Consider the following 13,916-nt stretch of genomic DNA (forward strand, 5'->3'; position numbering starts at 1 on the left):
AAATGAAATTATATGTAATTTCATTTTACATATAAACACAAAAATACTTTTTTGTAGCATTTTAATATATACTCTAAAATTTCCAAAACATGCAGTTATCAAGTAACTTGAAGGAAGATTGTAGTTTGTTGTTCTGGGAAACTTTACCAGGAGATGGTCACCATTTCAGAAATCTCCTAAAAGCAATGCCACTGTGCTGGTATTTGAGTCCCCAGCATCCGTACCTGTCTCCACCTGCTTCCTGCCTCAGCGCTGACAGGAAGCCTACACTCTGGTGCAGGCTTCCCATAACTTTATTACACGGCTACCATCAACGTGCCTGAGCATTTATGCACTGAAACACACACGATCTTATTATCAACTGCATTCCTCTTCTTTCTTTACGTGCCGCTTTAGGGCATTATATAAAGTGTTTTGTAATCATGGGTAGAGGCAGGTTCTAGTATGCATGAATTTCATTTCATGGTAAGAAAAGAGTATTTCAGATTATATGTTATAAAGAGGGGTTACTACTTTTGCTAGTAGGAAACCAGTCCACATGATCTCAATTCCACTGTCAGAGGGATGACCAGACCACAAGCCTGAGCATGTCTTGTTCCCCAGTGAGACTCTTTACTGAAATCCCCTGCTCTTGGGGTCAAGTTGAAATTCACTACCAGCCTAGGATGCCAGGATCCAGCCCACAGAGTACTGTTTTGAGAGACAGTGCCCCAGTTCTCTGTTGACCCCTGCCATTCCTCAGTCTCCTGCCCACCCCAGCACACACACGCACACACGTGTTCTGAACATAACCCATCTTGCTTTTTCAACTCTGGGGGTAACCAGCAAAGGTCTCAGGACCACACATCATGAGGCCAATGGCAAAGACCCCCGTGTTCTTTCACCCCCACCATTTCTGTGGGTTTCTTTCACCCCCACCAGCTGCCAGCATTCGCATCTGTGTCTGAGGGTTTTCTCTACTTGGAGATATCAAGGAATGCATAACCCCCTGCCTACCCCAGGAGCAGCCCTCAACCAAGGAAAGCTGGCAGCTGGGACCCCCCTGAAGGTCTTGTCCTACACTGCATTCCAGGGACCACCCCCCGCCCCAGCAGGGTTAAGCGCCCCTTGCCCACAGCGGTACGCTGCTTGAGAAGTCATGTTTATTGCTTTTCTTCCTTCCCTATGGCCCCACCAGCTTCCTGGGATCTCTTCCCTAATAAACTTACACGTGAACCCCTGCCACAGGGTGTACTTCCAGGGGAACCCAGAGCAAGGCACTGTCCAGCTCGACTGGCACTCTAAGGAGTTGCTTGGTCATGTCTGACTCTTTGCGACCCCACAGACTGTAGCCCGCCAGGCTCCTCTGTCCATGGGATTCTCCAGGCAAGAATACTGGAGTGGGTTGCCATGCCCTTCTCCAGGGGATCTGCCTGACCCGGGAAGGTGCTCCAAGAACTTCTCAGCCAGTCTTCTCCCAGAGGCTGGACCCCAAAGGGGCAGGGACCCTCTGGCTCCCAGCGGGGCCGACACTTACCACTTGACTGCCAGGTTCTGCACCTCCCCGTTCTTGTCCTCCAGGAGCCGGAGTAGCATCTTCACCACCTTGCGCTCACTGTCCTCGTCCAGCTGGATGGAGTCCTTCTGAAGCTCCGACATCAGGTCACTGGTGGCCATGAACCTGGGCAGGGAGGGCGGAGGGGCATTGCCGAGCAGGCCCCGGGCCCTGGTGACTTGGGCAGTACCCTTACAGTTTCTCCCAGGAGCACACCTTGATACAAAGGGGCAGTCAAGAGCAGGTGGATTATCTGGGCTGTGGGCACAGCTAGGTCATCACAAGGAGTCCTGTGTGTGAGCATGTACTGACTTCCAGATTCTCTTGTCTGAATACAGCTGGGTCTACAGTCTATGGTTTTTCCACTAGTCATGTACGGATGTGAGAGCTGGACCGTAAAGAAGGCTGAGCACCAAAGAACAGATGCTTTCGAACTGTGGTGCTAGAGCAGACTCTTGAGACTCCGCTGGACAGCAAGGAGATCAGACCAGTCCATCCTAAAGGAAATCAACCCTGAATATTCATTGGAAAGACTGATGCTGAAGCTGAAGCTCCACTACTCTGACCACCTGATGTGAAGAAGCCGACTCACCGGAAAAGACCCTGATGCTGGGAAAGACTGAGGGCAGGAGGAGAAGGGGACGACAGAGGATGAGACAGTTGGATGGCATCACCAACTCAATGGACATGAGTTTGAGCAAGCTCCGGGAGATAGTGACGTGCTGCGTGGGGTGGCAAAGAGTAGGACATGGCTGAGCGACTGAACAATAGCTTCCGGTGACAGTACCTGGCTCAAGGGGTGACAGCTGCCTCTGGAGGTGGACACACACTCTCCAGGCCTGCAGGATCTCCCCAGGCCCACTGCACCTGCTTACTGGCTCTTGCAGGCACTTGACAGCAGCAAGGCGAGATGCAGTGAAGTCCAGATCAGAGAGTGGGCGGCCCCAGAAAAAGAGTCAGGCTTTTGATCCCCCACCAGCCTGGTTTTCTAGCTTTAGCAAGTCAACCAAGAATCTCCCCCAGCCCTGCACCTCACAACCTGCCAAGCCAAGGCTCCTAGGGCAAAACTGGTCACAGTAGGATTCCAGCCTCATCTTTGCAGGCTCAGACCTGCTGCTGGATGTCACAGTGGGCCCCAGGGCCCCTCAGGCAGGAGGGCGCTTGTCAGTGTCACAGCTGTTTATCTTTAACAGCTGGGATAAGCCTCAAGCTGCTGAGAGAAGGAAGGAGGTTAGGCTGGAGGCAGGGAGAGGGTGGCAGGGTTGACAATGCCCACCTCTGGGCCTGCCTGCTGCAGAAGCAGCAGCCAAGGTCAGATGAAGGAAGAGATTTGGATCTGAGCCAGGACAAGGCTGAGGGTATGGGCTCCCCAGGTGGCCCAATGGTCAAGAATCTGCCTCCCAATGCAGGAGACGCAGGTTCGATCCCTGGGTTGGGAAGATCCCCTGGAGGAAAAAATGGCAACTCACTCCAGTATTCTTGCCTGGGAAACCCCATGAACAGAGGAGGCTGGTGGGCTACAGTCTGTGGGGTCACCAAGAGTCGGACACGATTAAACAACAGCAACAAGGCCTGGGGTAGCCACATGCACTCCTAAGTCTGTCCAGCTGAAGGGATGTTCAGAGAAGGCAGGCGGGACCCTGAAGCTGAGTTTCTGCTGCAATTTGTAGAGACCCAGCTCAGCCTGGCAACCCAAGGGATGTGCTCCTTTGCCCAAGATGGGCCTCCTGCCCCTTTCTTTCTTTTCCACCTATCGAACTCCTATTCATCCGCCAAGGGCCCAACTCAAATGTCCCAGTCTTGGGGAAGACTCCTCTCACCATCCTGCCCTATCCTCCACCCACAGTCTCTAAGCACACTTGGTCTCCCCGGACAGGAACCTCTCGGATACCCTGCTCCCCTTCATTACAGCACCTCTCACACTGCACTACAAGCTTGGTTACCAGTGTCTCCTCCATTTAACATGAACTCATAGAGGCCTGTCAGTTCATCTCTGAGTCTCCAGGCCCAGCAAACAACTAGCCCAAAGAGGCCCTGAGCGGGCAGGGTGAGGGCAGGAGGGGGAGGAGGGTTAGAGTCAGCCCCTAACAGAGCTCAGAGCCAGAGAGCTGTGTGGAGATCCAAACGCTGAAACCCATTCGTCTGAAACATGCTCCAGCATTTCAGACACTGCCAAGTTCCTGCAAATACTCAGCTCTCAGACATATATTAATACATGTGTATATGTGTACGGTGGTGGTAAGAAGGGCAAAGAGGAAAGGGTATAACTTGGTAGATAGGAGCTTGGGCACTGAAGTAAATATACTGGTCATGTCACTTACCACCCAGGTGACCTTGAGCAACTGGCTCCTCTCTCAGCCTCAATTTTTCCTTTTACAAAAATGGGACTTTTCTTTGCCCCACTTCATAACATCCCTGGGAGGTTGTAATGGGACAACCAGCTCTTAGCATGAGGCAGGTGAGGAAACTAGGCTCAGAGAGGTTGCAAAGAACCCAGCTGCATTGTCACCCAGCAAGGTGGGAAAAGAATCAGCCTGCCACTCAGCTCTCCTGGCTCCTCAACCACTACTACTCTGTGTTTTCAAGAAATGATGTAGCAGGGACTTCCCCGGTGCTCCAGTGGCTAAGACTCTGCTTCCACTGCAGGGGCCCCGGTTCCATCCCTGGGCAGAGAACTAGATCCCACAAGCTGCAACTGAAGATCAAAGATTCCGTGTGCTCCCACAAGGTGAGACCCGGCATAGCCAAATCAACAAAGAAATATTCAAAAAAATGATGCAGGAATTCCTGAAGATCCCTCAGTTTACTCGTTTCACTGCTGGAGACTGAGTGGGAACAGAACAGCCCCCTGCTCACAGAGTGGGGACTGGGAACTACGGGGATGGAAGATTCCCTCCACCTGCCCAGGACCCCCACTTGCAGTCACCACCTGCCTCCAGGAGCCAGAGGACACAGTCTCAGTTTCATTCCAGAGAAACCCTAGAGGCGACTCAGCTGAAACACTGGGCCACATGGGTGCCTGGACAGCTGGTCAAGCAGGACCCAGCCCCCCTGGTATTTGGACTGTAAAAATAGACACCATCCTCATATGCTTGGGGGTGGTTTTAAGTGTTCTCAGGACCGCTGGCAGAGCAGACTGGGCGGGCTTCTCAGGCTCCAGTTGGCAAGGCTGATTCCCTCTCCTGGAGCCTGGCCCCAAGGCCCTAGACAGTGGGGCACATCCCCTCGGCCATCGGCCGGCTGTGTGACCTTGAGCAAGTCACTTCACCTCTCCAAGCCTCTGGAGACCAGGAAGAACAATCACGACCACGCAGGCAGACGGGAGGACTGAATGAGATTATACTGGACAACAGGGAGCCTGGGACACAGAAAACCTTCACTGAGCACCTGCTGTATACCCAGAACAGCCTCCGAGACACAGAAGGAGAGTATACAGTCCAGTAGTCCAGGGGCTCCGGGTCTCCCAGGCTCCAGAAGAGAACGCAGCAGAAACGTAGGACAGGCACTGGAGGCATCCCAAGGAGGCGATGACTGAGTAGGAGCTAGCCTGGTGAAGCAGGGAAATGAAGGGACAAAGAACTTCCAGGTAAAGGCCCAGAGCAAAGAGACGCTGCAGCCTTCTGATATGCACAGGATCACAACAGTGTTCCTGGGGCTTCCCTGGTGGCTCAGGGGTAAAGAATCCGTCAGCCAATGCAGGAGATGCGGGTTCGACCCCCTGGGTCGGGAAGATTCCCCTGGAGAAGGAAATGGCAACCCATTCCAGTACTTGCCTGGAGAATTCCATGGACAGAGGAGCCTGGCGGGCTACAGTTCACGCAGTGGCAAAAGAGTCAGACACAATTTAGCCACCAAACAGCAACCACAAATTAAGCATTCACCTGGTGCCAGCATCCCACATATAGCTAACTCTTCACACCAACCCTCCAGGTGAGTTGCTATTATCCCATTTCACAGAGCTTCTGAGACTCAGAGGGATTAAGCAGCTTGTCCGAAATCATACCGCCAGTAAATGACTGGAGGCAGGATCTGAACCCAGGACTGTGGCTCTGAGGCTCTACTAAAGCGGGGTGTCTACTAAAGGGGGGCTGTGGAAGAATGAGTTGCTGAAGGCGGGGGTCAGAGCAGGAGGGCAGGGCCTCAGTCTCCTCCCTAGTCAAGAATCAGACACCCTTGCCGAAATCTCATCCTCTGTGTTAGACTGACCTGGATGTGGACGCAGATTCTCCACTTCCTAACTCTGTGACCGCACCTGAGCCCTTTCTGCCTCTGAGCCTCACTCTCCCCATCTGTAAAATGGGGTAACTGACCGAATGCTCAATGGGTAGGCGTGGCTATCTCCTCTGAAAATTTCTTATAGCTCAGAGGGTCCAGAACAGGCTCCGTGATCATGGGCCAACCCTTTTTCCCCTCCTTGGGCCTCAGATTCCCCAGAGGAGGAGGGGGTTGGAGTTTTTGTGGGAGTGGCCCACAAAAACGTAGAAGCCCCCATCCGAAGCATCACCTACCCGCGTCTGCAAAGCCACTCAGCCCAGCCCCCTCCCGCAGGCAGGGTCGGAGCAAACCCGCGAGGGGAGGGAAGGGGAAAGGTTACCCCTCTGAAGTGCGGGGGTGGAGGTGAGGTCGCTGAGAGGGGGCTGAGCTGAGGGTTCCAGTGAAAAAGTCAGCCCTGGGGGCTGGAGTCCCGGGAAGGGAACGGGTTTCAATGCGGAGAGGAGGAGGCAGGAGAGGCCGAGGGCTTCAGCGTGGGTTGGAGAGGAGGGCCGGGGCCCGTGGCACGCGCGGAGAAATGCGGGCTTGGGCAGAAACGCAAGAGAGGAGAAGTAGAGAAACGGGGCGGCCGAGGGCCGAGCGGTGGGACGGGAGGCAGGGGCTGAAGTTTGCGCGGTGGGAATCGCAGCTGGGCTGGAGTCCCGGAGAGGGCCGGGCAGCGATCCGCGGACAAGGGGCGCCCTCCCAAACCCCGAGCTCCGGAGCGGGGCGCAGAGGCGGGGAGGGGGCGTCTCGGGGGGCGGGGTGGAGCTCCGGGAGGGATGCGAGGCGGGGGCTGCAGGGTCCCGGGGGGCAAGGACCGGAGCTCCAGGAGGGGAAGGCCGGGGGTTCAGGGCGGGGCGGCCCGGCGCGGAGCCCCGCCGCGGGCGCACCTGAAGTCCTTGTCGCTGGACGTCATCTTCTCCAGGAGGCTGGAGATGTGGAAGGCGGCGGTGCTCATGGTGGCTGCGCCGCGGGGCCGCCGGCGGGAGGGAATATGGCGGCGCGGGCCCCCTCCCCCGCCGCGCGCTGGCTGCGCTCAGCGGACAGAAATAGCCGCCCCCGCCCCGCCCCGCCTGCCGGCGCCGCGCTCGCCGCGGCCGCGGCCGCCGCTGCGGGAGGCAGCAAGTGGCAGGCAGGAGGCGTGAGGCGGGAGGCGGGAGGCGGGAGGGGCCCGCCGAGGGGCTCGCGGATCCCTCCCCGGCGTCCTTGTAGCAGCCGAGGGCCCATCACCGCTTGCACACTCCCGCGGACGGGGAGCTCACCACCTCTCAGCGGACAGCTCCTCCCTACAATTCCCCGTGGTACCCTGGATCCTGCTAGCGAGACACAGTCACGGTGACCAGAGAGTCTTAGGTGGGAGCCCCCACCTCGGTCAGTTCTGCTCCTGTGAGGCCTTGGCCAAGTTACTTGACCTCTCTAAGCCTCAGCTTTCTCATCTGCAGGCATTCCAGAAACAGGAGCTGCTATTGTCGGTCAAGCCAACCAGCGCACTTCCCATGCGGCCCACCCCAAAGCCAGACAGGATATGAGGAGTAGTACCCTGTCGCACCAGGCCTTCTGCCTGCCTCATTCAACCCAGGACATCACGGCCGGCTTCTTCATCTTACACCCAACGCAACTGAGGCCATAGAGGCAGAGGGGCTTGCTGCAAGTCACACAGCCAGTCAATCTGGGATGGAATCAGGACTGACCCCAGACTGGGCAACAATTCTTAAATGAAGCGGCACAGTTTCTCCTCAGGTAGGTACAAGCTCAGGGTGGCAGGATCTATAGGAAAACAGGTAGAGCAGCAAAACTTCTCCAGGGCTTCCCTGGTGGTCCAGTGGCCAAGAATCTGCCTGCCAATGCAGAGGACGCAGGGTCCATCCCTGATCAGGGAAGATCCGACATTCCTCAGAGCAGCTTAGCCTCTGTGGGACAACTGCTCTTGAGCGGCGCTCTGCAGCAAGAGAAGCCACTGCATTGAGAAGCCCCCGAGCTAAATAAATAATATATACATATATATATAGATATAGATATAATCAATTGTATTTTTTAACACTAGCAAGCGGGTACTCTTTCTGCCCCCTTCTGATGCCTATGTCAGAAGCTTTCTCTATCTCCTTTATACTTTAATAAAACTTTATTACACACACACACACACAAAAAGAAATTCTCTAAACAGCCAGGAGGCTATTGGCTCTTGGAAAAGTGAGTCGTGTGTGCAAGACAACCCTGGGTTCAAATCCCCACGAAGTTGCTTTCTGACTGTGACGCCTTGGGATAATGACACAACCTCTCTGAGCTATGATCGCCTCACCCTTGTAAGAAGGGGATAAAGGAAATCTTTATTTGATAACACACTTCTTGGGTACCTGTTATTATGGGCTTCTGGGCTCCAGAGCAGCACTGCAATGCTGGAAATTTTCTGTATCTGCACTGTCCCATATGATGGCCACCAGTCACATGTGGGGCTTCCCTTGTGCCTCAGTGGTAAAGAATCCGCCTGCCAATCCAGGAGACACAAGAGATGTGGGTTCGATCCCTAGGTCGGAAAGATCCCCTGGAGAAGGAAATGGCAACCCACTTCAGTATTCCTGCCTGGGAAATCCCATGGATAGAAGAGCCTGGCGGGCTACAGTCCATGGGGCCGCAAAGAGTCGAACATGACTTAGCAACTAAACACCAACAACCACAAGCTATATATAATACTAAATCACTTTATGGCTGTTTATAATATTAAACCACTTCTTTCCGGGATGGAGAAAAATGTCTGGGCTTGAAGCAAACAAGGTTAAACTCTTGTTCTGTTATATCTTTTTGTTCTGTCACATCTTTGGGAAGTGATCTAGGCGGGCAGCTCCAGCCCTGTAGGGGGAGCCAAGGAGCCAAGCGGTGAATGTTCATCTGTGCGTGCTCAGTCATTTCAGTTGTGTCCAACTCTTTGCCACCCCATGGACTGTAGCCCTCCAGGCTCCTCTGTCCATGAGATTCTCCAGGCAGGAATACTGCAGTGGGTTCCCATTCCCTCCTTGAGGGGATCTTCCCGACCCCAGGGATCGAACCCGCTCCTCTTACATCTCCTGCACTGGCAGATGAGTTCTTTATCCCTATCTCCACCTGGGAAGCTCTGAGTTTTCGTCAGTCTTTACCAAAGAGCCGGGCTGTTAAACACAGGGGGGATATGGAGGGAAACTAAGATGTGGTGAAGAACAACTACTTTTGTGAGAAGACAGAGCTGAATTTGAGTCGCCTCTAGCTGTGTGACCTCGGGCAAGTGGCTCAGCCCCTCTGAGCCTCAGTTTCCACATCTATAAGATGGAAATAATAGCACCCACACAAGAAGGAAAAGCTCTTGGCTGAATGCCAGGCACAGTTGTTTTTATTATTGTTACAGCTTGTAGAGGAGACGCACATTGAGTCGGATGGCGGAGGGAAGGATTGTGGGAACAGAGGAGAGAGATGGGAAGTGTGAGCCCAGCCTTGAGGAGCAGATACATCCTCCAGGCAGAGATCCGGGCCAGTGTTCCAGACACGCATGCTTGTATCCTCACAGTCTCAGGCTCCATCATAGGGTGCCCTGCATCCGCTCCTCATACCTGCAGGACAGGTGTGTCCTGTGACGTCTACCTGGGCTTGAGCCCAGTTAGACACTGCTCACAGGAGTGTCACTGCCCAGAGCTCTTAGGAGAATTCCCAGGCTGAAGGCACTGTGTCCTTCCAGCATGGGTGAGACTGTTCCAAACATTTGGGTCTTGGATCGGAAGATGATCTCAAAAGCCGTTTTTAAAATCTCCCTCCCTCCCTATTTCCTTCCTCCCCCGCTCCTTTCTCCCTCCCTCCTCTCTTCTTTCTGTTCTTTTTATTCATCATAAAGGTTGACGATTTGCACATTTATTAAAAGAACTTTATGACTACCTCCTCAAGCACAGAACTATACTTGCAAACCCAACAGCAAGTATGGGACAGGATGACCAAGGCTGACACAATTCACAGTTGGAAACTTTGCAGCAGCAGTTCCGGCCGGGAGTCTCCTGATACCCAGTAGCTTAAATACAGGCTTCAGGTAAAGCACTGGAAGCCACAGTTCGGACACTAGGGTAGGACGGGACTGCCTTTCTCCAGGTGAGTTCAGTAACACTGCATGCTCAAAGACTGTTTTTATGGAAACGTCCTAATGTCCACGGAAGTAGAAAGAATAATATTGATATAATAAACTCCAGCGTATATCCCCTAGCTTCTGCTGTTCTTCACGTCGGTTGATTGTCCTTCCTGTCTCCCCCTCCCACATTTTCCCCAAAGCTGGAGTGCTTTTAAGCAAGCAAATCCCAGACCCAATGTCCTGTCACCAGGAATTGCTTCAGCCTGCCATGCCAACAGATGACATTTTTACATGGCTGCTGTGCCAATATCATACCTCACAAAAATAACACTAACCTTTAAATAATCGAATATTTAGTCCATATTCAAGTTTCCCAGATTGTGTTAAAGATGTCTGTTGGCAATTCGTTTGTTAGAAGGGTGTTCACAAGATTCACTGGGCTCCGATTTCTACAACTACGGCACTTCATAGATTTTGCCTTCTGGATGGCCTGTACGGGGCACAGACACACGAAATGCATCCTGCCCCTTCTAAAAAGCTCCAGCTGTGTGCTGGACACAAAGTAGCTCACAGTAGGCCCTCAAGATAGCCCTGCAAGGTGACGCTGAGCAGGTGCTCCCATCGATAGCCCCAGGACCCCCACTTCAGCTAAAAAGAAGTCCACTCTGATCTGATAGAATGCCTTAAAGTTTACTTGTCAAGAGGATCGTTCTGCTTAAAAAAGAAATTAAAAGCCACCTAAATTGAGTCTGAATCCCATATTTTGCATTTGTCAGAATGTCCCAGGGTGGACTTTTTCACCACTCACCCCTCCCACCTCTTTAAATTTGTTTGACAAGTACACACTGTTGTATTTATTTATTTTTGGCTGTGCTGTGTCTTCAGCGCTCTGCGAGGGCTTTCTCTAGTTGCGGGGAGTGGGGGCTACTCTCTTGTGGAGCACGGGCTTAGTTACTCCATGGCACGTGGAATCTCCCTGGACCGGGTATCCGTTTCCCCTGCACTGGCAGGCAGATTCTTTACCACTGAGCCACCAGGGAAGTCCACCCACCCCCTTTTTTGGAAAAAAAAAAAAAAATTAGCTCTTGTCTTTGTTCTTTAGGGGGGCATTGAGACACTGGTGTCTGAGAGTCAGAGGGCTCTCAAGATGACCAGGTCCAACTTTTGCCTTCAGCTGCAGAGGTTTTCCACAGGCCCATTCCATATTTGAAACAACTGAGGCCTGGAGGCCCAGGGTGAGTCAGGCTTAATCTAGATGTAGAACTATTTTCAACTCCATCTCAGATTGCATCAAATACACCCATTGTTTCTTAAAGAATATGGAATTGCAAAGGCCAGAGGCTACCTCTTCAAAAGTAGATTGACACATACAGGAGCTTCTAAGCTAGGTTAGGTTGGAGTTTCTCCATGGAGCAGTGAAAAAAGTCCTGCCTTTGGAGTTGGGGAAACCTGGGTTCGAGTCCCGACTTGGCCATATCTGTTATGTCACCCTGAGCAGTCCCGTACTCCTTTGGTTCTCACTTTTCTCATCCATGAAATGGGGCGATAGTTCCTGTTTAGAGCATTCATTTAAGAAATGTTTGAAAATGATTAAGACAGGCCCTGCCGTCAGAGGCATCCATTTGGTGAGTAAGTAGAAACTCACGTCAAGAACTGGGCTTGGGCTCCCCTGGAGGCTCAGTGATTAACAATCCACCTGCTGACGCAGGAGACACGGGTTCAGTCCCTGATCTGGGAAGATCCCACATGCCACACAGCCAGCAAGCCTGTGCATCACAACCACTGAGCCTGTGCTCTGGAACTCGCACGCTGCAACTACTGAAGCCCGAACACTCTAGAGCCCGTGCTCCGAAACAAGAGGGGAAGCCACCGCAACGAGAAGCCTGCACACCACAGCTAGAGAAAAAGCCGTGTGGCAACAAAGATCCAGCACAAATTAATTAATTATTAATGACAATTTAAAAAAGAACCAGGCTCCAGGGTGTTCATAGTAGGGGCATGTTCTCCAGCCCCCTACACCCACAGGGCATCACTCTCAGACCAGACCCAGGAAGTCTCTGGGGAGTTCCCATCCGCCTGAGGGATCCCAGAGCTTCATTACAAGAGTGTCAAGGCCTAGGAAGGGCTGGTCCAGGCACCGCCCCGAACACTTCATGCAAATAATCTCACCATGGGTTGGGACAGCCGTCTCCCCCACTGTGACGGATGTGGAGACTGAGGCCAAGCTGTCAAGCTGTGTAACTGCTGTCTGCAGAGTTCACGTGCCTGCTGAGTCAGGGGGCCCCCCACCCCGGCTGTCAGTTCTGGAATGCAGGGAAGCCGGATGCCAGGCTCAGCTGCTGAGCTAGCTCCCCGGGGCTGTCAGCTGTGCCCACAGGATGGTGGGAGGTTGTCCCATGAATCACTCCCCCGACATACACACAGCAGTGAGGTCACCTCAGGATGGAGCTAAGTTGGACTCCCTCATGCCTCTGGCAGCTCTGTCATGGCCCTGGAGATCCGCCCACGGCAGAGAGGTAGGAAATGCCTGGAGGTCCTCCATCCAACCTTCCGGAGGTCAACTCTTATTTGCTCAGAGAGGGGAAGTACCCTCACCTGGGACTGCTCTGTACTGTGTAGTCACTCCATCGTGAGGGACGGGATGTCACTCCGTTCATTTTTTTCGACCCCATTGACTGTGGCCTGCCAGGCTCCTCTGTCCATGGAATTTCCCGGGCAAGAATACTGCAGGTTGCCGCTTCCTTCTCCAGGGGATCTTCCCCACCCAGGGACTGAACCCGCGTCTTCTGCTTGGCAGGAAGTTTCTTTACCACTGAACCACCTGGAAGTAGAAGATAGTAAACACGAGGCATTGACTGGGTCTTATGGGCACTACTACGTGCCAGTCACTGAAACCTTTCAGTGGTAGGAAGTATAACATAGTCCATTGGTTCTTCAATGTGAGCAAGCACAAGACTCACCCGGCATGTTGGAGGGTGGCTAAAATACAAATTGCAGTTCCCACCTCCAGAGTCTCTGATTCATTAGGACTAGGATGGGACTCAAGAGTTTGCTTTTCTAAAAAGGTTACAGGTGATGCTGATATTGCTGGTCCAGGGACCACATTTTGAGGACAACTGATTAGTTCAACTTCCTTCCCCTTGCTTAATGGTGGCTCTCAAGTTCATTTTTCTAGGGACGGAGATCTCATTGCCTATTCTGTCAACCTATTTCATTTCTAGATAGTTTTTACTGTGAAGATATGACTTGTGTGTGTCCTTGTGCTGAGATGAAACTAACCCTCTTGGCTCTCTCCTGGCCAGTTCTCTCTGCCACTGGACTGCATGGTCTCATCAGAAAGGAGCAATTAGAGGGGAGAGGAGACTTGCAATTAGACCAAAGTTCTCCCTCACCTGCACAGTCCAGAGCCACCAAGCCCTCTCAATTCTCCCCTCTAAATCAACAGTGTCCAATAGCAGTATATTGTGAGGGAATTCCCTGGTGGTCCAGTGGTTAGGACTCTGGGCTCTCACGGCTGAGGACCTGGGTTTGATCCCTGGTTGGGGAACTAAGATCCCACAAGCTGCATAGCCAAAAAACCAAACACACACACACACACACACACACACATATTCACTATATGTGTATATATGGATATATATATTATATATAAGAATTATTATATATTATATATCAAAATATATTATTTTATTATAGTAATATATATTATATTACTATATTATATATTATGTATATAAAATATAATATATAATATATAATGTATAGTAATATATAAATACAATATACATTATAATTATATATTATAATTAAATAAATATATATATTATATATATTATATAATATTATACATGATATATAATATATATACTATATTTATAAAATTTATATATAATATATTTAATATATATAGATAGATAATATAGATAGATATACCTATATAGATATTATATATGATATATAATGTATATCACATATTATATATGATAAATGTATATTATATGTAGATATTATATATTATATATTATATCATAGAAGATATATAATATA

The 13,916-nt window shown here is 51.5% G+C and overlaps 1 protein-coding gene and 1 long non-coding RNA gene across 3 annotated transcripts in view; one reads left to right on the top strand and one right to left on the bottom strand.

Moving 5' to 3' along the window:
- CAND2 (cullin associated and neddylation dissociated 2 (putative)) overlaps positions 1-6,872 on the bottom strand; it is a 28,444-nt gene extending 21,572 nt beyond the window's left edge. Inside the window, exons 1-2 of the mRNA XM_086368636.1 lie at positions 6,679-6,872; positions 1,517-1,660 (exon numbers count right to left, since the gene is read on the bottom strand). Coding sequence (XP_086224762.1) covers positions 1,517-1,660; positions 6,679-6,746 — 212 coding nt within the window. The 5' untranslated portion in view covers positions 6,747-6,872. The remainder of the gene's footprint in view (positions 1-1,516; positions 1,661-6,678) is intronic.
- LOC147348698 (uncharacterized) lies at positions 6,000-10,003 on the top strand. 2 transcript variants are annotated; one of them, XR_015151864.1, is made up of 3 exons: positions 6,000-6,151; positions 7,231-7,528; positions 9,645-10,003. It is a non-coding gene; the product is annotated as an uncharacterized LOC147348698 (long non-coding RNA). The 2 variants fall into 2 exon arrangements; XR_015151863.1 differs by lacking the exon at positions 6,000-6,151 and adding an exon at positions 6,860-7,141.
- The last annotated feature ends 3,913 nt before the right edge of the window (positions 10,004-13,916 follow it).

The sequence above is a fragment of the Bos grunniens genome, chromosome 22 (assembly GCF_055505025.1).
Source record: "Bos grunniens cultivar Pamir isolate PY7600 chromosome 22, Bosgru_T2T1.0, whole genome shotgun sequence".
NCBI lineage: Eukaryota > Metazoa > Chordata > Mammalia > Artiodactyla > Bovidae > Bos > Bos grunniens.